Source organism: Nothoprocta perdicaria, unplaced genomic scaffold (genome assembly GCF_003342845.1).
Source record: "Nothoprocta perdicaria isolate Ctin4 unplaced genomic scaffold, notPer1 scaffold_7, whole genome shotgun sequence".
Classification (NCBI taxonomy): domain Eukaryota; kingdom Metazoa; phylum Chordata; class Aves; order Tinamiformes; family Tinamidae; genus Nothoprocta; species Nothoprocta perdicaria.
The window spans coordinates 2571938-2598573 of record NW_020455976.1 but is presented as its reverse complement, the minus strand read 5'-3'; the positions used below and the strand labels follow the sequence as shown (position 1 = coordinate 2598573).

Here is a 26636-nt window from a genome sequence, read left to right as displayed (position 1 = left end):
TCCCGGCTCCGTCCCAGCTCCGTGGCTCCATCTCGGCTGTCTCCGTGGCTCCATCCCRACTCCGTGGCTCCATCCCGGGCGGCTCCAGCGGTGCCGGGCCGGTCTCCGCAGCGGGGCGCGAGGAAGGCAGGGCCGCAGGGAAGCACCCGTGGCCGCGGTGCTGCTGCTCCCACTCTCACAGCTCCGCGCTGGGATTTATCGCCGGGGCTGCAGCAGCTTCGGGGGCTTGCGGCAGTTCTCTCACACACACGAAGGTGCCAACACCCACAGAATCATCTAAAAAGCAACGGGGGCATTGCCCATCCCGGACCCGAGAAGGAAGGATTAAGTTTGGGGATTTTTCCCTTGCAGAGAACAAGTGCTTGACAGCGATAACGCAGAGGGCTCCGGAGGTTGTGCCCAAATGACTTGCCCTCGGCAGGCAGAGGGCAGGGAGCCGCRCGGCAGAGCGGGGTGCTCAGCCCTGCGCGAGCCGCCAGCGCTCGCCCTGCTCCGCCGGGCACCCTCGGGCGTTAATGGGAACACGGTTCCTAGCGCSATGTAAAGGGGAAAAAGGGACACCCTTCTCCCCTGCCTGGCGGCTGGCGGATGGTTTGCTCTGCCGAGCTGATCACATGCTCGCGGCCCCGCTGCTGCCGCAGCAGCTGCTGCCGCTGATGAGCGGGAGCCGCTCGGGATCCCGCCCGGCCCCTGCCCCTCAATGCCCCGCAGCCCTGCGCTCCTCTTTAAAGCAGGGAGCAGCGGGAGGGATGAGTCCCTGAGCACATGGGTGGAAATCTGGGACGTGGCCACCCTCTCCGCACYGCTTCCAGCTCTAACCATGTCTATTTGTTGTTGTCTTTTTTTCAGGGATTATGGATCTTCAAAAAGGAAATCAGGTAAGATGCCCAGTTTTCTGTGTACTGCATGACTAGAGAGGGCTTTCCTCTTAAACCTTCCTATTTTGTGTTGCATGAGACTGCAGCTGCTTAACTTTTTTTTTTATTGTCCAAGCCTGTCAGAGACTAGCAGCATTTCTGTTCTTTTCCTCTTGCACCTTATACAGCATTGCAGTTTAAGTGACTGTTCCCCTCTGACTGTATTTGTACTGTCCCCTCTCCAGCCCAGGGGGGTAACTGCTTAAAAATATTTCTTCATTTTTCTCTTCATTTTTTCCCCTTAAACTTCTCTTTACCTGAGCATACAGTCAAAATGCAGCCTGAAGAAAGAATGCTTTTTCTCTTGCAGTCTGATTCTTTATTTCTGTGCCTCTTACGAAGGTCTTGATGCAAAAATGTTCTTGGTGCCTGTGTCTGAGGTTTGGGCTGGCTCAAAGGCTCTAGCTTGCTGCTTTTTTTGTTGAGACTGTATTTAAATGTCTTGTGAAACTCTGATTTGAAGCTAGAAAGATCCAAATGTGTTGGGCTTTTTTTCCTCCCCTCCCCTTGCAGCTCTTAGTGATTTTTACAGATGTATTTTCAGAAGGGACCTGTAATTATGAGCCTCTGGATCYGGCTGCTCTGGGCTGGATGAGCTGGAGTGTCCCATCCCCCTGAGCACCTGCAACTCTCATTGACTTTGTTTGGAGCCCTGGGCGCTCCAAATCACGTTCGGGGCATCCAGAGAGGTCTGTCAAGCCAATAGTGACTCCTGGAAAACATTGGCCTGTATGCAAGGGAGGGGAGGATTATTCTTCTCTCTTTTTTTTTTTTTTTTTCCCCCCTCCCATCTTAGATTGTGAAGAAGCAGTGTAATGGTTTGGCCTCTGGGAGAGATGGAAAGATGTAATATTTGGTAAAGTTCAGTGAATGGCACTGTCTGGGTTGATTTGTGGGCTAATAATGAAAGCTTTTAGGCTGAATCCTGTAATGAGCTAAGTGATATGGTATGGGGAGCTGTCACTTGAGCCTGCCTTCCCGAGCACTAACTGGCTGCTGCCTCTGCAGACCAGCACTGGCACTGGGCTTCCTTCATGCTTCTCGTGAGTCCTCCAGCAGGTGCCCTGAGTGCAGGGGGGTGGTGGCAGTGGGGATGCAGGTGTGGGACCAGGTGCTGCCCTGATGCTAGAAACTACACCATGAACTTCATCTTTCTGCARAGCTTCTGAGTTGACATTAAAAAGCAAATTGATTTAGAGATGTGGGTGTGCTTGGCATTTCTAGCACCCCTTACCCATAAGGGGAAGCAATCTGTCCATGTTCCCTGCAGAGTGGGTTGAGTTAGGCTGGCAAGCTTCTCCCTTGGTGTGCGTGGGCTCTGTGCTCAGAGACAGCATGTGGAGAGGGCTGGGTTTTGGGGATGCTCCTCCATTCCTGTGCAGCTCTGAGCAAAGCATGCTTTATAAAGGGGCTCTGTTTTCTGCCTCCTTTGCCCCTGGTTTAGGGTTGTGGGGATGTTTCCTTCAGCTCAGAGATGGCTGTTAGGCAGCATGTACCCAGCTAAGCAGTATAACTGGGAGCTGCTAGTTGCAGACTTTCATAGACTAACTTTGATACTTGAACAATCAATGGGGCAAAGAACAGCTCTCCAGGGTATCTTCTAAGAGCTTTCTAAGATAACAAACCACCTGGAGTCACAGCTTTCTGCACAAGGGCAAGCACTATTGCATCCTCAAGTGAGAGACAACTGAGAGCAACCACCTTGTGGCAAATGAGCCCTGCAAATGCATCTTGTGTCCTGCCTGAAGACGTCATGGAGGCAGCTCTGSGGTGAGARCAGGGCTGTCCCACACCRTCTAGCAGGAATCCCACAGCTGCCRCATTTCAGGCATGTGCGGGCCTGACAGGAGCGTGGCTGAYTGCAGAAACATTTGGGGAAYGGCTGAAAGAGCCAGCGTCGACCCTGACCTCCGCCTTGCCGGTGAGCCTGCGGGTCTGGCTAGTCCTGCGCTTAGCCCTTAAAGCGGGGCGGGATTGCATGAGTTCAGAGTTTAATAGGAGTTAAAGAAACGTTTATCTCTGCAGCAGGTATTGGCTGTAAGCACTCGGGACCTTCTGACCTGAAGGCAATAGCAGGGTACCTCCTTAGCTAAACAGAAGTGAGGCTTGCGCTGATGGGAGGCATCTCGGCGTGCCAGCCCTGAGCCAGGCTTCCCCTGGTGCTGAGTGCCATGCAAACGTGCTGYCCCTAACTGGGATGCAGGCTAATGGGAAATGCTTCAACCTGGAGTCAGCCCAAGACCTGGAGCATCCCTGGGTGTTTGCTGTGGCCTGGGCTGCCACGTGCGCTGTTACCTTGAATTTGTGGGGCTTTGCTTGACGTGCTGCAGAGCTGCTTCGGAAAAYTGTCCTGATATTTGCAGTCAATTGAATTGCTGCTTTAGGGCCATCTGTCAGGGCCAGAGAGGCCTCTCCACAACTCTGAGGAGTGGTTGGAGTGGGTATGTTCTGTATGCCCATAACAAATGGCCTTTTCTAGGCCTCTCTCTGTAGCAAACAGGGAAGGGATTGCTTCTCAGACTTGAATTTGGCAACTGCATTAACCAAGTGAGGAGCAACTCATTTGTCACCTAAAGTAGGCATTACTTCTGTGCAGGCATCCATTGTGTGGTTTTTCTTCTCCTCAAGTCAAAATAAGGGCAGAATTGCTTCAAGCCTAGTAATGGATGTTTGCATGGTCTCTTACAAACCCCAGATTAGGTTAATCCACTCTCCAAACTCTAGTAGCTACCATCTGTGCATAGTGAACTAATTAATCCTTGAGACATCAGCTAATCCCCATGTGGCTTCCAGTGCTGGTTGGAGGGTGTTTGCCTTCCATGAGGTGTCTCTCACTGCTGTCTAAAGCCAGTTTTGATGCCTGGGGCAGGATGCTGCTGCTCTCCTGTCTTCTTGAGAACCTCCTGCCTGGTTTTACACTAGAAGTTGTCAGATCTTCAGGCCAGAAGCTGGAGCAGGTACCTGGGACAGGGTGTTAATGGCAATAGGAAGCTCCATGGGCTCTGCAGCTTTCTATGCAGTGAATCCTCAGGCTCCTCACTTAGCAAGAGGTGGGGCTCAGAAAGTCAGAGGTGCTGTTCGGCCTTGGCAGGACTTAACTTCTCCCCAACTTGCATATCAGCAGCAGAGCCCCCCTGCTTCTTTCTCTCAAGGTCATGCTAGCAAAAGTACTGGTGGAAAAACCCTCTGCTTGGTGCTGCTTTAACTGCCCTGATTGCTGCTGGGGGCCCAGCTGCCTTGGAGCTTTCTCTTGCACCTTGCTATGTGTGGTAAGAGGTCCCTTCAAATGAGAAGAACTGAATGAAAAATTTTATGGTTACATCAGTACTGCAGTGTCTTGGTTTTCTAATTGGGCAGATGCTGTCTGTGTTGAGCTGGCCTTACTTTGGATGAATCCATCAACCAAAGTCTATTTAAATAGTCTGTGTAATTGAGCACTTAGAGTATTAGCTTGGCAGTGTGCTCCAAACGCAGCGTTGCCCCAGTGAGGATGTTCACGAGGCTTGGCTTCCTTAGYGAAGTGTCCTTAAACCTGGTTCCTCATCCAGTTTTTGAACTAGCAGAATATTGTAGAACAGACAACGACCCTTTCCTTCCCCTGCTGTAGCCTAAAACTAGGGAAGCAGCCTCAGCCRGGGGGTCAATAAAGCCTTTGCAGAAGATCTTTTTGAAACCTTTCTTAACTTTGTCTCTTTCATAGACATCTCTGTAGCTTTCCCTTTTCCATCAGAAGGGAAGCTAAATAGAGTTGAGAGTGGGAACAACTGCAGAAGTGGGACCTCCGAGTGGAAGACAAGTAGATCACTGTAATAACCCCAACTGCTCTCATGGCTGGGTCTGTGGAATTGCTGCTTTGGGTCTATGGGTGGAGCTGCTGGCAAGAAGAGCTGGTTTCTGCTTATCTAGTTAATGATTATTAAAGAAACCCTCTCCCTTGCAAGCTGAGGGCATGTGTCCTGTCAGCTTTAAGGAGGTGCCGTAATTGCTGTTTCTTTGAGTTACCAGTGATAGGGTTTCTTTTGTAGTTCTAATGGAAGTGGCTTAAGTTGTGACTTTTTTGACTGTACAGTACAGCCATGCCCATCCCTTGAGAGCTTAAGCCTTTTTGTTCCTGTTGCACTATGTGTTTGGCCTGTGCTTGGAGCTCCATGGACTTGCCTTTTTTTTTCTTTTTTGCTGTATTTTCTTAACTTCAGTTTGACCTGCCTCCTTTGAGGTGATGCACAGAAAATGAATGGCGTGTGCTTGCCCTCCTGTGCTTAATCATTCAGCGGGGTCACCTGCGTGTGAACTGCGAGCTGGAGCAGCGTGGCTGCATGCTTGGAGATATCTCTACCTGCTTCAGAGCCAAGCTGTTGGCTCTGGRATGAAGCTTTGCTGTGGTTCTGTGAACTCAGAGCCCTCTGCTAGCTCATAGCGAAGTGCCTGTCAATGAGCAATGTGTGGGCATGGAGAGGACGGGGCTTGGATCCTTCAACTCCAGCAGGTATTTTGTTATCTTATGTGGGAGATGCCTGTGTGGAAGGAGAGGGGGGATCTCTGTGGGAGAGACCCTGGACTGCCCTTCCTTTGGCTTGAGGCTGTTGCAGTATGGATAGGGCTTCACCCCRAGTGGTAGGTGCTCTTCTAGTGTCAACAGAGCTCTGGACACTGTCAGCATGGTCTGAGCATGTCAACTTGAGCCAGATTTGGTAGTGAACTGACTTTTTCCCTCTCTGCCTAAGGTAGCCCAACCTTTCCCAATGAGTTCTTAATTTGGCCAACCTGGGAAATATGTTACTAATTGCTAGGACGGTGAGTCCTAGCAYGGAGGAGCATGTTATCTTCTGCCCTTGGGGTAATAACTGCAGCAGATGCCTTGGGTACCTGTGTTGGCCGTGTGAACGGGGAAGCAGGCAAGAGGTTGTTGCCTAATGAATCCAATCCAAGGTGGTAGGAGTGGGGAAGCCACAATGCAGTTTTCAACCCAAATGTGAGTTTGTGTCACACTTGCATGGTTTCTGTCTCTACACAGACCATCTAAGAGGGGAGCTTTGCCTTGGGGATTATTTTTGTCCTCCAAGATAGTGAATAGGAATCTAAACTTTCCCAAGTCCATGGCAGGGTCCCAGGAACATCTTAAACCATGTAGCTTGGGCTCAGTGTCTCAATCCTTGTAAGAAATCTGCRGTGTGACAGGATCCCTGCAGACCGAGGCACGTGCTCTTGTTTGTGTCCTGATGAATCACATGTGTGGGCTGTGTTCCTTGTGCTGCTCTCTGCACTTAGCTCGTGTGGAAGCAGTGATGGGGACCAGGGCACTAATGCTGCTGGGCTGGCCATGAGGATGCCTGGGCCAAGGTGTTTGCTAACTAGAACTTGGTTAACTTCTCAGATATGTGCTGACAGGATGGCCCTTTGTCAGGATATCTTCTCCCATCATACGATTAACCCTCTTGGCTGTACTGACTAATTACCACATGGAATTTTTAAAAATGTGCAGCAGATTCTGGCAGAACACTTTGGTTCTCACAGTGTCTTTTTTCTTCTTTTCTCCTCTTCTCCTTAACCAGGAAATAAAGAGCCCTAATAAGGATACAGAGTGCACAGAAGCATAGCAACCAGGGAGTAAACAAAACTTATCATGTAATTACTGGGGATATGCAATTTAACTGCTGGCTCCTTCTAGAGCCAGGCAAATGGTCTTAGTGTGCATCTCCTGCTCTGTCCTTGGGCATGGAGCCTTTTCCTCACCAGAGGGAGAAACATTCCTCCTAAATCAGTGGCTTTACTGAGCTGTAACTGCTGTTGACTTGCACGTGACATAAGCATTCTCCCAACTTAATTTTTCCTTCCTTCTGATTCGCTTTGCAAGCCTAGGAGTCAATGTAACTAGAACACCCACTTCCTGCATTTTTAGGAAGTGGAGTAGCTGCTGTATGTTCATGTGCCCTGGGAGAGCTTCAGATGCATGAGACGGTCTTGGTGTTCTTGGTACATGTGTGACACTGTCCTGTATCTTGAAGTCTGTTCAGTCCCACACACAAAATCCAGCCTGTGGTTTTCTGACCTAGGGAAACAGATCTGACTGTTCCCTGGTACACCAGGTTTTTGAAGCCAGTGTTTAAAATGAATGCTTTGGACTTCTGCCTGGGGCTGTTGAAGAGAAGAGCAGATAGAGTTTATTCCTCACTGCTTCAGCTTTCTGCCGATGAGATGTGGCCTGTTAGATGTATAGGATTGCTGTCCTCTTCTGGGTGGCCCATATGTTGAGGGAGGAAGATGGAATAAGAGGAGGAGGGTTGTTTGTGTGCTGTGTGGGCTTTTTTCTTTGTTTTGCTTCTTGGCTTTTAACCCAAAGTGTGGGGACGGGGTATGGGATTAGGGAGAGGAATGTGTTTGTGCTCTCCGCTGTTCCCGGCTCAGAGGTAATTCTGCACAAAGAGCCTCGTGTGGTAGATGCCGCTCACAGAGGCTGGGCGGGAAGGGAAGGATGGAAAGTATGAGGAGTGGCCGGAGCGCAGCGATAGCAGAACAGCCTGTGCCCTTGCAACACCCGGGGCCCTCCAGCCACATCTGCCCGCTGAGGAAGTGCTGGGTGTCCCAGGGTGTGTGGTGGCTCTTCAGGTGGCTTAAGGAAGCCTCTTCTGTCTGCTCCTATCCTGCCTGGTGAAGTTACGGATGGTAGTGATGCCCTCGTGCAAGGGGAGTGCAGGTCCAGATCAGGGGGAGCTGATGCTCTTTGGCCTTTGCAGGAYTCTGGGCAGTGCAGACAGGCACTCCCTGAGAGAAGACCTCTTATCTAGGTGTTTCATCCTGGTCAGAAGCTGTRGAGCACCTGGAACTTGAGCCTCCCTCATGAGAAGGAAACCTGGAAGCAGACCGAGATGCCAAGGCCATCGAGAGCCCTGGCTGTTGAACTTGGGTCCCCAAGAGCCCTGGTGTGAGGCCAGGGCAAGATCCTCCTAGGCCTGCTTTGAGTGGAGCAGCTTGTCCGACCTGCCGTGGCTGGAAGYGCCCCCAAGGCGCTTGGCGAGACCTGCAGCCTGTTCCTGTTGGCTGGTTCAGGCTGCTGCTGCCTAAAACAGCCCCCCTGGACATGCAAGTGCTGCTGCCTGCTTTCTGTCTTGGGCAGTGTGACTTCCTCACTGCTGCAACTCAACTTCTGCTCTTGGAGGTTTAGCCATACACAAGCCTTAGTGCACACACATACCTRTGACTTTTTACTTTTTTTAGGTGACTTTTTTGCCCTACTTTTTGGCAATATTGAAAGCTGTGGGTTTTTTTCTTTATATGAATGATGCTCCTGGCTTGCCCAGCCATGGGTATGGACTGGGRTTTGGATAGCCTAGGCACTCCCCAGCAGGACTGGGGAGTCTGCACAGACMCCCCCTGCCAACAGCCGTCCTGCCAGAAGCAATGCTCACGTGCTGCATGGAAAGGGTTAACGTGGGATGTGGCTCAAACCCAAACTCCAATAATCCTGTGTACTTCTGGATACACAAATGGGATTAGGATAGGCTTTTGCAGCAGTAAATAGAGTAGTAAACTGGGAGTAAAGCAAGAATTGGGACCCGCTTTTCTTTTAAGCCCTTCTAGAAAGGGCAGGGGACTGCAAGAGGCTGCAGCAAGCAGCTGGTGAGCAGCCTTGCTGTGCTGTGTGCCCAGCGCATGGTCCTCTTGCCCCACTGTTCCCRTCTCTCTCTGGAAAGGGTTTTTTGACTGTGGATTTCTCCCCTGCAGGAGTGAGTTACCCAGCTGATGAATTTGAGGCCYGCTCGAGTCACGTGAGCCAGCTGGGAGCGTTTTCCAGGCAGCGCGTGCGGGTCTAACGCGGCAGCCGTTCCGCTTACGTGGCGGGTGGAAGCGGCCGCGGCTCCGTGCRGCACGGGCTGCCGGGCAGGCAGGGAGGGAAGGATGGATGGRTGGATGCTCCCCGCGTCTCCCTCTGGCTGCTGCCACCTCTGGGAATCGCTGCTGTGCAACAGACCTTGCACGAGCTGCTTGGGATGAGCCTGACACTGGGGAATAGGGCAAAAGTTAAGGGCCTTGTTTAGTTCTATTGTCAAATCCTTTCTTGTGCACTCAGCCTGACTTCTGTATCATGAAAAATATCTGCTTTTTTTAAGGATATTCCTGCCTAATTGTTGCTCTTAAAGATGGTACCTTTTGAACAGGCCATGTGGGCTGTGGGTGATGCTCTGCAGAGCAAGAGAGGTAGGAGAGGTGTTTCTGAAAGGATGGGACACATACTTGTGACTTTTCCCAGTTGGAAAGAGCTCAAACTTGTTTCTATATTCCATCGCTTCAGTCCTGTGGAGAGAACAAAGCTTATTTAAGCAGTTCTATAAGGGGACAGACMTCAACAATCTGGCTGTTGCTGCTTACAGTGTTAAATAAATCTACCACTGCAGTACCTAGGAAGCCCCATTGCTGGCCAGGCCCACCCTGTGCCAGGCTCTGGGCAGACGTGAGTTTTGTTTTGGGCTCCTCTGGATCCCAGAGGGAGAGATATCAATGGTGCAGTTGAGCCCTTTACCTTGGGCACTGAGGACTGAAATAATAGATCAGARAAGCCCTTGCAGCCTTTCTGTGCCACCCTCCCCTTTCTCTGGCTATCTGTTGTTTTCTGCCTAATTGAATGAGTCAATTGTGTGGGCTGCAAATGCATGAAAACCATGCTGATTCAGAAGGAGGTGCTTTTCTATTTTTCCTGTCTGTAAAGCTGCATGTAGACTGTATCAGAGTAACTCAATTTGTACTTCTGTTCTTGGGGGGGAAGTTAGCAATGCACCAAATTTCTCCTTCTGCTTCTCTAGCCTAAGGAAATGCCCCTGCCCTCTGCTCTGGGGGGAATTCTGCAGCCAGGGAGCTGTGACCTGGGTCYGGGCTGCCCCACGGTCCCTGCTGGCACTGGGAGTGTTGCCTTGAGCACCTGGGACGAGGACATGGCGCTGCTTGCACCAGCTCCTCWTGCATGGATGTGGGAAAGCTGGGCTGACATAAAAGCTTAATTTCAGTTTCATATTCTGTACGTGGGGGGCCTTATGAAGAGTTARGCTCTGGACAGCTTCTAAGCAGCAGACACTTCAGCTTATTCCTGCTGACTTGTGAAATGCTGCTGTTGGGGTGAGAACACCCACGTCCCTCTCGGTGCCTCTTATTTTGATGGAGCAGCAGAAACACTTGCTTGCCTCCCCCCATTCCATTATGAGGAGTCACTGCTGTTCCCTGGACCACCAGTGAAACCCTCTGGGCTGGGAGGGATGTTCAGCAGCAGCTTCCCAGGAAGCCAGTGCAGTTTCAGTTCACTTGAAGACTGTCATCCAGTCTCTTCCCCTCCTTTGTAATTAGGGTTGCAAGGATGAATGTTTGTGAAATCCATTTGCAGAATGGTCAGCTGCTCTGTGCTGTGGTCCTCAGCTAAATAAGCTGATAATATCTGTGCATGGGGAGAACTAATGCCCTGTGGAATTGATCAGCCTCAGGAAGAGGCAGTGCCTTTCACATGTCAGTGTGTCTAAAGCAAGGTCACTTGTTCTTATCCTCCTTGATACTTCAACAGGCAGCAAGACAGCTGCAGGGAGGCTTTTTGCATGAAGCCATTCCCAGGGAATACTGAAAGGTTCTGAATTAAATGGCCCTGGGATCACTCTGGTGTGGAAGGCAACTTCATGGGAGAGCTCAGGTCCAGATTATTAAACTTTTTTTTTCCTTTCAAAACAATCTAGCTCTGTCCAGATTGCTTGTTGCAAATAGCTGTTGGCCAGTGCAACTTGCACTGTGCCCAAGTGGCCAGAACTAAAACTGCTGAGACTTGTGACTCRATGGTCATACTCGTGCAGGAATCGGGTATTGCTGGGCAGTAGCTTCCTAGCTGTAGCTTTATAGGCTAGGATGCTACCTAAATACTGGTGAAAGCTGCTGGCATCAGCCCCAGCAAGTGCAGCCTGTGAGTCTTTAGGCACGTGGTCCTTCTAGCTTTTACAGCAGTGTTAAAATATAGATGCCAGCCTGGTACTGAGTGCTGGTGCAGCAAGCAACGCTGCCAGCAGAGCAGCCTTGTGACAAGCCTGCTGGCAGGAGGGCTGCAGCACCAGAGCTGCTTGGTGGCTGACGGACCAGGACTAAGTTCAACATGCAGTATCGATGTGAACCATGGATGTGACATCCTCTGTTGGGCAGGGTAAGCTCCTATAGTCAGCTCTAGACCAACTCCAGCTCTTGCAGGCTGTCCTAAAGCTTGTTGTGCCCAAGCTGGAAGCAAGACGAATCCTCTGCCACTGAAACGAGCGGGGTGGGAGCACATCCCAGGTGCGCACTGGCCAGCGGTGAGAGGAGCAGCAGTCAAACCAGGCTCAGTGGCAGCAAAACAGTTTCTGGTGGAACCTAAATAAAGCAGCCAGTTGCTGTGGAGAACCCGAAGGATGAAAGCGGCTTAATGGACAAGTGCTTTAAAACTTCCTCTTCCCTTGCCCACCTGAGCGGTGTAGCTGACCCATGCCCAGGCTCCCATCGCTGGAGCAGGATGGGGCTCAGCAGCCGTTCCTGGAGAGCTGCCCACCCTGCTGCTATTYCTGTGCAACGTGGCTCTAAAGAGGGAACCTCCTTAACACCCTCTGCAACTGCCTGGGCTCCCTGGCTGAGCAGTAATTTATGGACCTGTGTTTCTTTTAAGCCTTTAAAAATAATTCCATTTGGAGGAGGAGATCTGATCCCAGCTGAAAGCAGCAGCAAGGATCTTGGGGGCTGGAGTCAGGACCTTGCTCAGGCTGCTGTTGCCTTAGGAGCCGTTTGCTTTGAGCCGGCAACTTTAATTTCCCTTCCAAGGRCTGAGATTCTCCCCCCACCCCCTCCTCAAGTCATCTGAGCTCAACTGCCTCTCCTCAACGCAGAGGGAGGTGCTGGGGCAGGAAGCGAGGGTTTGTTCACTTACAGTTACCAATCCCRTTGGAAAACTGTTCCAAGCCTTGTGCTGGATTCCAGTAAAATGCTGTCCTGAAGGGGAAACCCAGGGCCGCTTCAGGCCTGTGCGCTGTTGGCGCAGCGCGATGCGCCGCTGGGGCCTCTGACCTCCCCTCTGCACCCGCGCGCCCTCCGCAGCCCTTCCCTGGAGCTCTTTGTGGAGTGGAATCCATCACTAATRTCTGATATTTTTATTATTTGTAGGGGGAACTCTTAGAAGCTGGTAGCAATTAGAGCTTAAATGTCTTGGAATAAAAAAAAAAAAAATCCCCAAGAAGGATGTTTAATGCTAAGCAGATGTGCAGGAGCAGCTGAAAAATGCTCGCTGTCTTCTGCTTCAGAAGCAGCCTCGTCCACATCTACCGCTGTCCGGCTGGGGAGCTGCAAAGCGCCGCTCCTGTGCCCTGCTCCTGGGGCTGGGCGCCCGGGTTGGGGACCAGCAGCGACATTCAATGGTTACTGCCTGGGCTGTGCTGCTTATGCTGCTCTAGATCAGTGGCTTTGGCAAAAAGGAAAAATATTAAGGGGGAAAAAATTCTTTTTTTTTTACAGAGGTGTTGGCTTGATATCAACTCTGCCCTCTTGCACAGAGGGGTGTTTGTAGACAGAGCTGCTGTGAGTCTAACTTGAAACTTCTTCCCTTCTGGGGCAGGCAAAGAGTAGGGCCCTGAGCCCCTGCCAGATGCATCCTGCTCCCTCAGGGTGTTCTGCTGTGGGCTCTTGCCAGCTCGGAGTGGGGCAAACTGCTTATTGGAAATCTTCCCAGTCGTTCCTACAGTACATTTTGAGATTGATTTATTGCTGCCATGGTCAGCTTCAACTGTCAGAGCTTCCAGACAGAAGTTCATCACCTTCTTTTGAGGCCAATGGGAAGTGTATGCTAAAACTGATAGGCAGTTGCTGCCAACAGCTCCTTCACACCCTATGCAGTGTGTGCCCTGAGTGAGTGGTACAAACGTGCCATATATTCCCCCTATAAGCTAGAGCATGTCACCCTCTGCTAGATGATTTCCTGTTGCACTTTACCAGTGAAGATCCTTGTCCTGGACCTGGTAATCCCAGCCCAAAGTGAATCATCTAAATTTTTATCCCAGTGTATTGTGGCCGTGCAATGTGTGGGTTTGGGGGTTAAGTGGCTGAAAGTCTTGAGGGTTTTTTTCAGTAGCCACCACTGAGAACTGACGAATTTGAGCAGAATGCCAAATCTATTTGAGCCCTAGTTTTGCTGGAACCCACTGAAAATTGTGGGCCTGTCTTAYAGTGAGGCTTTGAAATCCTTTTACCTTAATGCTGATGAAATATAGCTCTGCTTCTCAGTAACAGAATCCTTGAAAGCTGTTTATTATGTTTTTTTAGTGTGTAACTGAGAAATTGCAACRCATACTAGGAAGCTCACTGATCTTGGCTGTCTTGAAGGTATTCTGTTGCTCAAAAGGCAAAGAGCATGACAGACAGACAAGTCCACAACACTCTCTCTCTCTATATATATATATATATGTGTGTGTATATATATATAGCTCTTTTCTCCTTCACGTGGTTAAAGGCTGCATCTTACCTGTTGCTAAACTGACAGTTTGGATTCCAAGTTGAAAATCACTTTGAAATGCTGCATTTTTCTGAATTGCTTCCCTGAGAATTCAGGAGGCTCTTAGCCTACTGTATAAACATCTCTTTTGCCCTTGACTTATCTCCCAGGCTTTGTGAGAATAGCAGCTTTCCTTATGCTCCCTCTTCCCATGCAACAGGAACAATGTTTGTGATACTGGTTCTCTCTTTGAAATGGGAAAAAAATGGATAACTTTTAAAAAGAACTTCTCATTTTTTTCAAATAAAAACTAATGCTTGACAACTATTCCCAGAATCCCAAGCTGAATATTTACACCTCACTTCATGCACTGGGGAGGGAATTCTTTGGATCTTGTTGATACCTGTATTAATTTTCTCCTTAGCAGATTTCTTCCCAGTACTCCCTGTCAAACAAATGTTGCTGTTAATGCTTTGAATGCACCTTTACTGGACTTGTGAACCTTTTTTTTTTGTGGTGTATGACTTATCTATTTTTATCTTAATATTATTTTAGCTTGAGAAAATGCTTGTACTTGCATGTATTTGCTATGCTCCGTTTCTGTGAGTTGTCTGTTGGTTTCATGGGGATCATTAACAGTTGTAAAGCTAAGTACTTTTGCAGGACTAAGGTCTAATGAGTCAAACGTCTCATAGTTTCTATTCTCTGCTCTATTGGGAATAAGCTCAGAGCATATTTACTCCCAGATCTCAATTTGGGTCACAACAAGTAAGTTCCGTAAGTCCTGCAAGTTACCTAAAAGTAATTGACTGGAGAGTTGTTATGTCTTGCCCTTTGGCTAAGTCCCCATCATTCCAACGTTGCTGTAAAGAGAATTAACACTTCTTTCAAAGCTGTTCTGACTGTAGTTTTCAAACTTGCTGTGACTTATGACTCCTTTCCTGTTTCTCTAACTACTTTCTCTTTTTATGCCTGCCTTCTTGGATTTCAAGTTTGGATGTCCAGTTTGTCTGAGACACCAAAAAAAAGTGTCACAGGTAAATTGCTGTGTATTTTTCTGCATGCTCTTAGAAAAAAATCTGCAGTAGGAACTGTTTTCTTGAGGATTTTCTTTAATGTAAGTCTGACCCTAAACATCTAGGACTGCAGTCATCTTATGTCATAGCCTTGTGTTACGTGTTTCGACATGGAAGAGCTCTGCTGGTCTGGTGTCTGCTTCACCTTGATGTTACCAGCAGTAGATAGGAATCTGTTGGTATTTCTTCCATGGCCAGACAATAGGGTAACAGGGTAAGAGTGGGCAGGAGGGAAGCATGTTGCCATCTGTGAAATGGCAAGTCAAATGTTAAGAATTTCGAGCTTTCTAAAGGGCAAGGAGGTAAAAACCTAACTGATATAAATTCCTTCCCTTCTGTCAATTGGTTTTAGTGAAGTGTGTGTTGCTAGTTTGGCTTCAAAAAGCTTGTGCATGACGGGGCAAATGAAAGTGGCTTTTTTTATAGCACCATGCAGTGCAATTATGGAGAATGTTGATAACATCCTATATAGAAGTCTTGCAGTGAATCTGTCCAGGTTTTCAGCTCCCCATGCTCTTCCAGTTTACACTGCCTTGTTCAAAGTAATCCTACTGTTTCCAGCATGGCTACCACAGAATCACAGAATATTCAAGGTTGGAAGGGACCTCTAGAGATCATCTAGTCCAACCTTCCCGCTCAAGCAGGCACACCTAGAGCACGTGTCTCAGTCGGGTTGTGTSGTGTGCTGTATTTCAGTGTCACAGGCCAACAGAGCAGACTGGATATAAGTGAGATTCTTACCCTTTATAGTATGTATCTACAGGCTAGGCTGGGAGTCAGGAGACTAGAACAGAAGCTTGGTGCTGTCCAAGCTCCAGCCTTGGGACTGAAGCTGCTCCATGAAGTAAGAGTGTTTGTGAGGTGTGGAAGGCTCTATGTGTTTCAGGTCCATAGTTTGAAAACAGGTGGTTGCCATCCAGCTTGATCCCAAGAGGTGCTGTGATTCTGGTGGGCACCTAGTAGGTATCTCTGCAGAATTACTAGAAGAACAGACCTTTATGACTAAGCAACCTGCTTCTCCATCCCCTACAAGCAGCCCAGATGCTGGTAGAGTGCTTGGGGCCACGCCAGCTATGGTTAAATTTCTTGGCTAGTTGCCTATGTGCTATGTGAAATAATRAGGGGGGAGTTATGGCTTTAAGGACTAAGGTGAATGCCAAAACGTATAGGTGACTTCAGCTTGGTGGAGAACCCTGCCTAGCAGCTGTGTGAATCTCCAAGTGGTTTAGCAGATTTGTGTGCAAAATACTTAAGTTTCTTCTTAACTGTTGCTACCTGTAACCTAGTTGGTTGGAATTGCAGTTGAGAGAGCCAGCTTTCCAAGGAGTGGAAAGAGAACTCAGATTCTTTTTTCCTCTTTCACCTTCCTGCTTCTAATTTTTCTTGGCTCTGTCTTAAAACCTAACAGATCAAAAAAAGGCCCTGAGACTAACAAGCTCTACTTGGYAAAAGTCAATACTGAATTTCTCCATTTGTCAAGACTTTTGTTGGAAAACTTGCTGAGGACCGTAAAGAAGGAAGAGACTGAAAAGGAGCACTTGCCTAGGAGAGCCCTTGCCATTTACCATGGGCCAAGCTCATTCCTGACCCATTCCCAATGGGAGCTGCCTTGTGCTGCTGGTTCTAGCTGTGYGTCCAGCACGCACTTGCGCTGCTGGAATCTGTGGCCTATGTTTAGGCTGCCACTTAGCTCCAGCTCACGAGGGCKTATCCAGCTCTTGGTTCTTGCAAATGCTAGAAATGACTGTGYACCCCTTATGCTTGGGAACCCGTCCAAGAGTTGAGTTACCTTGTGCAGCCACGATGGCAGGCTATGTTCCCTTCCTGCCGGCGACGCACGCGGCTGTTGGCTCCATCTCCTTGGAGGTGCCTCCAAGGGGGCCAGGAGGGAGTTAATGGCTCACGGAGTTTCTGACTTTACCAGATTTCTGCCTGCGTAGCCAGCGGATCATGAGGAAGGCTGGAGTTTGAGCTGCTCTGTGAGGAAGCCACTGCCCCATCTGCTGAAATGCTTTCAGGACACGAGTGCTTTGGAGTTGAGGAGGGTGTGTGCATGAATGCCTGTGGGATTAGTTTCATGTAGGTAGTGGCTTATTAAAAACCTCACTTTTTCAGAAATTTCTTGTATATTAGTTATTACTGCTAAGATGAGTCTGTTTGCATGCTGACCTACTCACCACCGGATGGACAGCACTTAACCTTGTGCTATTTTTTGGACAATTTGACAGAGYGGATTAGAAACCTTATCTAACATTTCTCTGGCTTTGGCTCTGAGTTACTTAAATGGACAGATTTTCCTTTTCTGCTTTTCATCTCTGCCTATCAGAAGAACTTTACCTGCTTCTGAAACTCTTCTCTGAAAAAGTAAAATAATTGCATTGTTCTTATTACAGGAACTAGTTGGCCGACTTCATTAAAATAATAATGCACTAATAACCCATTTGATAGGGGAAACTAAATATTTGGAGAGGGCTATAATGAAAGAAAGCTTTTTGACAGTGCTATGTTATTACTAAGACCTTAACTGAATTGAAATTGTACTGAATTCCTTTGACCGTCACAGACAGTGCTAGAATTTGGCTCTGCTCTTAAAGCTTCATGACTGAAGACTGTTGTACCAAGAAATGCTGATTTCTGGAGTTAAATGCTTACTATTGCTGGCTGCTTCTCTCATACAACATGTACATGTCAAGGTCTATGTATGTAAAGGTCTCCTGCACTGCATAGCRCCACAAAGGTCTATCTGAGAGAAGGCTGAGATGGATCCTACTTAGTTATTGCCACAACCCATGAGTGGCCTACTACATCCAGGAATAACTGACGTGAAGCTATGGTCTGAAGCTTGAGAAGTGAGAAGGTGGCTGAACAGTGACACTACAGAAGAGGAGTGTCCAGAAGAACAGCTGAAGACTTGATTTCTTTTTGTGCTCCAAACAAGTAAACTGAAGAGGAGACAAGAAATCATGGAGTTAGAGATCTGTTTTGAAACCTGTTTTGAGTCTGTCTTGCCCCACTGCTTACTCTAGGAAATGGCTGTTTCASGAGCTGTGCTTTTCTGAGACCACAGAGATCTTGAGCTCTTGTCTGCTGTTCTCCAGATCTAAGCCATCTATCTTAAGATATTTGGGGATAGGTCACTGGTAAAAAGCTGAGGAAAACATTCAGGTTGAATGTGTGCTTTTATAATACTTGCATGATCCTTGCAGTCAAGGAGAACTGGTTTGTCCTGGGATAAACCCCCAAAGCATCCTGTGTTGAGAGATGAACTTGCAGTAACTGTGAAGGAGTAATATGGCTYGGACATCTGAGCAACTTCGCCTTTGGTAAGAGTCTCCAAAGATGCGTGAGGGGCGGCCCTTGAAGAGTTGACTTTAACAAGTAACCACAGATCTAGATCTAAGACATCACAGTTGCTTCTCACTGTATGCAGGAAGAAGCTAAGCTCTGTCTTTGTTATATGGAAAATAGTGATGCTCTCAATGGGGCATTTGTCCAAATACCCATGGACAGGCCCTGTGTGTGTCCACAGCAGTTGAGCCCGCTGAGGGCCGGGCCTCTGAAGCGGCGCTACCTGCCAGTTGCTCAGCTGTGACTCACACTTGTGGCCTTCCCTGGCCGTTGCTGCGGTTTGGACTTTTTAAAAACCTTTACTGACCAGCCCAGGACTAACTAATTTAGTCTGAATCTGTAAACACTTGATTGGTAATCTGGAAAGGGCAGTATGAAAATCTGCGTGCTCTTTTTCCAAAAAAGAGCGGACATGTTTATAGCCTGATAACAACTGAATAGTCTGGCAGAGATCAGACTTCTCAGATTTCCATATCCAGACATTTTTTTTCTTTTGCGTCCAGTTGGTTTGAATTTTTGGCTATTGCAAAACCCTCCTAGGTCTCCGCTGTCGCAACAGCAGCGGAGGAGGAGGAAGGAGCTGCCTGGAGCTGGCACGCAGCTCTCCTGCTCAGGCGACTCCAACGGTCGCTGCCGATCCCTGAGTGCTCCGGGGGGGGGGAATAATGTTCCCCCCTTCCCGCTCCCRGGCGCAGGGTGCAGCCGTGTCCCTCGGTAGCGAGGCAGCTCCTTGCGGGGAGCACGGACGAGCTCCGATGACGCTGCTGCCCGCCGCCGGCAGGGCGAGCGCTGAGGTGAGGAGCGCCTGAATTGTCAAGTGGAGCCCTATGGAGAGGAGGAGGAGGGCTGTCCTGAAGGCTTTGACCAGGAACCGGACTCGAGGCAGGGATACCCGGAGAGGCAAGCAAGCTCTTATTTCAGCCCGGAATCTACCGCGCGCTCTGCTCTGGGGAGGGCTGGCAAGCGGGAGCTAAACCCAAGCACTAATTCCATTTTTATTTATTTATTTGGAGGGGAGGGGGGCTCTGTGGAGCGCGTGGGCCTTGCTCTATCCTCTGCTTTCCCTGGTGCCACCCGTGCGGAGTGGGCTCTGAGCGGGGCACCGTGTGCATGTCACACCTCCCGGGAATGTCCCTGTGTCTGGCACAGCTCTTGCTGAGCAGGCTGTGGTGCTCCCAAGTGATGCCATGGCCGGGATTTGGAAGTGTCCCAGGGATGGGTGCACCTGGGGGCTGCAGTCCTGGCGATGCTGCCTGTTCTCCCCTTTTCCCTGTGTGCTGTGGCTTGCTTGGGGCTCACTGAGGAGAGGTGAGATGCTTCTCTGTCCCACATGACTGGGAGGGAGGAAAAGCTGAGGAGAACTGAAGTTTTTACTGATTATACCTGAAAGAAATACAGTAACAACAGAGCCTCTCCATCTCCAAATCTCCTCTCCAAATCTGCCTGCAGATACAACCTATCTTGCTGGGCATTTATTTATTTATTTATTTATTTATTTATTTGGAGAGGAATTGAGGAAGTAGTTTTGAAGCGCTCCCTCTTCCCGCTTTCTGGCAAGGCTGTTCTGGCATCTCCTCTCCTCTCCCTCCAAAAAACATGAGGCTTCTAAGTACTGGCAGAAGATCTTTTTTTCTTTCTCCTTTCCTCCCTCCTTTCCCTTGGCCTTGCTCAAGTCTTCCCTGCTGTGCAGCCCGTTCCTGGAGGGGCCCAAGGCAAAGCCTGTGGGCAGCAGCTCTGCTCCAGGACACGGGAAGCGCGCAGGCCCTGCTGCTCCCAAGGAGGCATCTGCTGGGCAGGATCTGCTGCAGCTGTAAAGGAATCATTTCTTTTGATCCTGGTTACTTCCTAGACCAAGGAATTTTTCACCCCATTCTCCTCAGGTGATAAATCTGTTAATAGGAACCGTGTAACCCTCAGACCTCTCTACCAGAAGCTTGTTTCTTAATTGCATGTAACACCCGTTGCTGCAGTAACAAAGAAATCCTCCTGCAGGGAAGGCTTTATCCTTCCAAGGCAGGATACAGTAAACCACATCGTAAAGTCCTGCTGGGCTTCAGATACGTGCCTGCAGATACAACCTATCTTGCTGGGCTTTTATTTATTTATTTATTTATTTTGGAGAGGAATTGAGGAAGTAGTTTAGAAGCGCTCCCTCTTCCCGCTTTCTGGCAAGGCTGTTCTGGCATCTGTTGCTGGGCTCGGATATCGGGGAGCGATTGCAGCAGCTCTGCCAGTTCACGCTGCACTCGTGGCCCTGCTTTCTTCCCCATGGGGCTGGTGCTGCACATGAGCAGCCAGCGAGCCTGGGGCTCTGCTCTGTCCTTCCTGCCCCCGTGGAAATGGCCCAGGTTTGCACTGTCCTTCCTACCCCCTTGGAAATTGCCCAGGAGATCAGGGGAGAGAAGACACTAGGGATGTGTGGTTAGTAACTGCCCTGACTGTCCCTTGCTCTGCAACTGTTCAGTCCYTCCTCTTGCGTTTTGACCCACCAAATGCTCACTTGATGAATGTACATGTGCATCCTGCCAAGATGGATTGGGATTGCAGATGGAGAACCCATATTTATCCTGAAAATAAAATCAGGTAGGCTTGTAGTGGCTACTTGCATGAATAGAAGGGAAGAACGCTGTTCCTCCTCCTTGGAGAAGCTGCTCCATGGGAATCAGTGTGAAATGGGGAAGGCAGATTGCTGCATTACAAATAAACCAATTAGCAATGGTTTAAACCAAGGAATAGAAGTCAAGCTGCTTTATCATGAAGAGAAATATGATGCTTATTATAGTGGGCAGCTACGATGGAAATTTTGATTAATTATTTTAACATTGTCACATCTATCTTCTCCCTTCCATTACCGCTATTGACCGGTTCAACCATCCATCAAAGAGCTAAGCAGTCTTCCAGAGAACATTCCTCTTATGAACTTTTATTTTTGCGCTGTCACATTCAGGTAGTATGAAAGTTGATTTCTCTGGATTTCTGAAATTTGTCCTCAAGGGAGGCTCTGTGACAGTGTTTGACTTCCAGAAAAGTCAAACACTCCGGTGTTTGATCAAACAACTCCGGTTTAGATTTGTCTTCTCATGTAAGGCCCTTCTAATGGCTGATGTGTTCTTTGCCAAAAGAAAGGTAAAGTTAGTAATTACTTGTCTGTAGAATCACTTTACATCTTCAGCCCAATCAAATATGAACATATATTGCTGTTGAATATACAGTGCTGAGCATGTTTTTGGCCCACAGTCCCCTGGTCTGCAGAGCGCACAGCTTGCTAGACCTTGCTGCTTCCTTCCTGCCTCTGTTGGCCAATTTCTGTCCAGAGATTCAAGAGACCTGGATTCTGCCCCTGGCTCTGCTCCTGTCATGTGCAATGGGACTCTGAGCAAGTCCCGCATCAGCTTCTGTCTCTTCTTCCATCTATCTCTTGAAGTCGAGAGAGACAGGGTTATCTCTTACTATATAAAACATGTAAGGTACTGCTGCTGCCCTGCCTTAGGCAGTGCTGCAATTCAGGAAACCCATAAGATTTTTCTCATAATAAAACATACGTCTGGTGGCTCTTAACAGAGCAGCTGCAGATGCTTTTAATTCTGGCCTAACGCTTTGAAAAGCATTCAAATGTTGCAGCACAAATTGAGGAAAAACTGGTGTCTGAGAGGTCCGTGAGGCTTTCTGTGGCCCTTGGCAGGCAGAAGGGTGTCCATGGGGTGTCCATGTGTGCACAGTGGCTGGGTTGGTGCAGCGCTGTGAGCTGCGCTGTGTGGAGCAGCAGTGCAGGGWTGTCTCCCTCGCTCTGGGTCCGCAGCGCTCCTGGTGTCTGCTCCACCCTAAAATGCCCTATTTTATTATTTTTTACTTTAGGGAAGAGTCCCCTCCTCTCACAAAAGGAAGGAGCTTGAGCATGAGTGTCTGGGCAAGAGAGGAATGGCTATTTTGTGCTTTCCTTGGTCCCTGTGCTCACGAGCTCCTACACTCATTCATGAAGGTCTCCAGGAGCCACAACCCTTCCGTAGGGTGGGGGGAGGAAAGTGGGACAGCTGCAAAAGTTGCTCAAAAACACCCCCAAAATCCAACAGAAAAGAGACGGGGGAAGTCGGGTCATGCATCCCCTCCACGGGTGCCTGTCCCGTTGGTGGCTCCCGCGCTCAGGGGCTGTTTCTTCCACAGGGAATGCGGAACCGGAGAGCAGGAGGGGGTGGCCCGGCTAGCGCGGCTCTGGCGCTCGCCGACTCCTTTTTTTCTTCTGTTTCAAGTAAACACTCTTCCCCGCCTTCCCCTCTCCCTCCTCCTGCTCTCAGTCCTGCTCATGTGTTTCTATTTAAGGACTGTAGTGCAGCGAATATGATTGGCATCTCCAGCCCCCTCTTGACTCGCGGCTCCGGCCATTAGAGTGGAGAAGGAGCCGAGACGCCAAGGGGAGAGCTGTTCTTTCTTTTGGTTTACTGGGGGGATGGCTCAGCTCTGGATTTATGCTGCTTCTACCCAGGATTTTTCTTTCTGAATGGCAGCAAGGATTGTGGAAACCATGTTGGGAAGAGGTTTATTTTCAGCATCCATCATGAAACTTTGCAACTAATTCACTACTTGGCTCCTTTTTATTATTATTTTTTTTTCTTCCCCTTTTGCTGCTGCTTTTCTCCAATGTCCCTCTGTGCTGTTGGGTTGTGGGCCAGAGGAGGCTGTTTCTATATGGCCAGCCATTTGGGGAGATGCTGCGAGCCCAGGTTGTTTGATTCGCTTGGCTCCGGTGACAAATTGGCCTGTCGTGACTCGGATGGACGGAGGTCGCTCTCGAGGAGCCATGGCTGGAAGCTGGCTTACAGCTTGCTTTTTCCCTTCCCCAGGTGCTGATGCTAGCTCCGAACCCATGATCCTGGAGCAATATGTGGTGGTGTCCAACTATGAGAAGCAGGAGAACTCTGAAATTAGCCTGCARGCTGGAGAGGTCGTGGATGTCATAGAGAAAAACGAAAGCGGTAAGACAAGTTTGCTTCTTCCTTTTTCTAATGGTCAGATTTCTTTTTTGCATGTGTTGCCCTGCTTTCGTTTCCCTCCTCGCTGCTCATAGCTCTGTTGGCTCCATCTGGGACAGTCACTGTGTCTGGCCGAGGATGTTGAAGTTTCTCCCTGTTGACTTGGGCTGGGGGCCAAATGTTGCCTTCCACTCTAAGAACGTTTTGTAGATTTTGTGTGTTAATTAGCCAAAGTATTAATGGAAAACTAAGGTGAAGGAGAGAAGATCTGCAGCTCGTGAAGCTATGTATGGCAGAATGATATAGCTGCCCTGCTGTCATTTCGAGTCTCTGTCAGCGTTTCCATTACTAACTCCTTTTTTTTTTTTTTTTTTTTTTTTTTTTTTTTTTTGGAGGATTTATAGGATGAGCATTTAAAAATTGCTTGGGATGAAACTTGGCTTGACAGCACAGCCCGTGGCCCAGAACTCAGTAGGGAGGGGAGGGGATGTGCGTAGATAAATACGTGGCYGTGCACAACTTCCAGACTTCTTGTAGAAGTGTTAATTGGGGAATTTTCAGGCAAGGAGGYAGAGCCTGTCACATAAAAAGATAGATTCCCTTCTCCTGCCATCCATGGAATAGCCAGACTCCAAGTTGGAAAAATGAGACTTTTGGCAAGTGTTTGTATAGATGTCCTTTGTGTACTTTAACTCCTGGGTGCCTGGTAGCTTTTAGTCATTCTAGACTCTCATACATTTGTTCGTACTTGTGAGTGTTTAGAGTGGGATAACAGCCGGTTTAAATAAGCGTCTATCTTCAGGGGCTCCCTTCCCCCCTCCTCTTGCTCCTTGTGCCCTTAATTCAAAGCCACCATCCAGGGCTGGTTCCCAGCCCACTCCCAACTCATGTGTCCTCAGCTGGAATTGCTGCTGGCATCTGGAGCCCTGCAAATGAAAGCTCATGTTGTGGTAATGCAGCACACAGGGCTGTCCACGGCTGCCTGCTGCAGCACTCTGGATATGCTACAATTTGGGGCGACCAGAACACTCTCATCGGGGAGTAAAATCCACCTCCCAAAACTGAGRCAGGTCACCCATAGTGATGGCCATACCTTGCAGGGTTTTTTTAATTGTTATTTTATTGGATGGTACATTTTCTGCTATAAAAAAAGAGCTAATGCTTATTTGGCTCAGTGATGTAGTCTGGTTTTGGCCAGTGGTTTGGTGTGGTGTCCAAAAGGGCAGTGTGTGGAAATGCACTGGTGAGCATGAGCAGGAATGTCTGCGTTTGGGATATTGACAACAAATGCATTGGTTGCAGGGCTAATAAAGAGGTTAAAATGTTCATGTGCCCTCTCTTTAAAAGAAATTGTTGTAGCTGAAGGGGAAAAAAAGCTCTAACTTACGTATTGAGTGTCTGAGCTAGGGAAGCCTCCTTCCTTCCATGCCTGAGGGCTCCTCATTGTCCATACTGGGTGTTACTGCTGTCAGAACAAGCCTGGTTATTGTGGCAACTTTTATTCATACCCATAATATCCCTGCCTTTGCTTATGGAGCCAAGGGAGTTGGGCTGTTTAATGCAAGAAGTGTCTGAAGTTCAGAATGATTCCCCTGTGTGCACTTTTAATGTGGCCTATCTGCTTTGTGCAGTTCGTATCATGCTGCACTGAACCACATGGTGTGTGAAGATGTAAATGGGGAGGGGGGTTATGCAGGAGTTTAAAGGGTCCAGAAATGCAGTTGTCCTCAGGAAATATCCTTGAACTTGAGTTATAGTCCTTAAGTCCACATACTGATGCTCAACAGCCAGGCTTTTTAATGGGCATGCAGAGAAACAGGGAAGGCTGGAGCTCTGAACTCCAGCGTTATGGTCTTGCCCTTGAGACTGCACATAGACATGAAATGCCCTGCTGTAACTTGCGGCTGCAGCATACTCTCTGGAATCTAAAAATAGGAAAGGTTTTACTCTTTCCTTAGTTTTTAGAATTGACCTGAAGAGACAAATAGGAAACAGCTGCTCTTCCATACATATATAAAATAAAAACATAAGCTACTGGTGACAGAACCTCACCTACTTTGGTGTGCTCGTCTAACATGCTCTGTTAGAGAAATTGTGTTTTARCTTTTCTAAGAACATATTTCTTAAACCCCAAACTCTCCTGGGTTAGGCATATCACAGCCCTGATGCTGAATTTTTATCCCTTCAACTAAAGCTGAAGGCATGAACCATATAGTGGCACATAATGCCACCAGCAAGAGTTTCCATAGTATCAGCTTTTTTAAATGTATGACTTGCTTGAATTTCAATATCTAGTTTAACATAGGAAGGATGTCTAGAAGATTTGGGTATAACTTTTACCATCCCGAGGATGAGCTTTGTAGGAGAATAAGATTATTGGACTACACATGTGTAGTATTTCAGCTTTCTATGTAATCTAGCATTATGTTGCAGTGATGGGCATTGCGGAAGCACARACCTGACTGTGCGAGTTAGGTCTGCTCCTCTGCTGGTCCAAGCAAGTGGAAATGAAGGAAGCTGCTGCTTSTGTAGCAGATCTGTAGGAGTGACAGTTTCTGCAAGGAAATTTTGCCCTGTTATCCATAGGGGAAAGCAGTTCAGTAAAGAGGGCTAGAGAGCTTCTCAGCTGCATGAGAAGTCCCATCAATCTGAGTGTGGACTGAGTGTGATGGTGTTTTTGCTGGCCTATATCTCACTTTCCTGTGTGTGCAGCACACACAGCATGTGTCTGGCTTTGGTGGTATATGTATGGGGTTTTAACTGTGCTTTGGGGAAGCTGGATTTGAAAAGGCATGGATGATTGCTGGGTGGGTTTTTGTTTTTTTGTTTCTTCTCTTTAAGTCTTGCCTGAATAGGGTTGCATATTGATACCTGGGGACCCAGTAATGGCTCTTCTGTTGCTCCGAGTGGGAGAAACCTTGCCTTGGCCAGGTCTGCAGAACCATCTGGCCACTACCGAGGAGGTGTTTCTTTCCTGCTAAGCTCTMTACCTTTTATACAGCGAGGTTTAAGAATCTTTGTGTTGTGTGGGTGTTGTTGTGTGTGTGTGTGTGGTTTTTTTTCCTCCTGTAATGTATTATTCCGTGTTGCTTTTGTTGTATCTGCAATGGGATTTGAGGCCTCTCACAGTCAGATGTGCACAAACCCATGGTTCTGTAGGACCTTGCTTCATCCTTGGTTTACTTTCTYGCTAAGATGGAATGGGATAGTCACTGTGCAGTGAAAGTCATGGCTTGAACATTGCTTAGTTGAACCTTCTGCCCAATACTAAAGTGAAAAGTAAGGTCAGTGCAGCATCTGTGACAAATTCAGAAACACTTTCTTTGCTGTTAAGCCAATGGGGCACTCTAACCTGACTGTTGCTACAGCTGCTACAGAAACAAACTTTTCGAGGCTGAAAAACTTGCAGAGTTTCTGTACTGCAAGACAAATTGCTTAATGCAGCAACTCCCTCCAACTTGGTTCTTGTGGAAAATACCTGTCTGGCCTCAGTCAATGATGTCCTTAGATCTTCCTCTAATTTATGGTTATGGAGTGGAAGTCCSATTTTGGGCTATGTGTGTGTCTGATTGCATATTTTATTATATTCCTTATCTGAGTGGGGAAAAAATCTGCAATAATCAATGCAAATGCTTGATTTTGCATGCTTTGCAGATAGCCCATGTAGACACAGCCTACTGCTCCAGGCTCTGCTCCCTGCGGATAGCTGGGCCTTGCTGAGACCCACATCCTCCAGCACTGTCTTGTCATCTCTGTGCAGTTCCAGTATCACAACATGAATGGCTGACACATAGCCCTGCTGAAGACATGTACTTTGTAATCTAGCAAAAAATGATGGAAGGGAAGGAAGAAAGAAGAA

At 48.3% G+C, this 26636-nt stretch overlaps 1 protein-coding gene across 2 annotated transcripts in view; it reads left to right on the top strand.

Moving 5' to 3' along the window:
- Positions 1–26636, top strand: part of SH3PXD2A (SH3 and PX domains 2A) — a 218978-nt gene that overhangs the window by 137459 nt on the left and 54883 nt on the right. Inside the window, exons 6-9 of one of the 2 annotated variants that reach the window (XM_026050650.1) lie at positions 433–453; positions 4419–4437; positions 15349–15370; positions 22649–22780. In XM_026050650.1, the coding sequence (XP_025906435.1) occupies positions 433–453; positions 4419–4437; positions 15349–15370; positions 22649–22780 (194 nt within the window). Of the gene's footprint in view, positions 1–432; positions 454–771; positions 879–4418; positions 4438–15348; positions 15371–22648; positions 22781–26636 lie in introns of those variants that run through there. The other variant, XM_026050651.1, reaches the window with a different exon arrangement.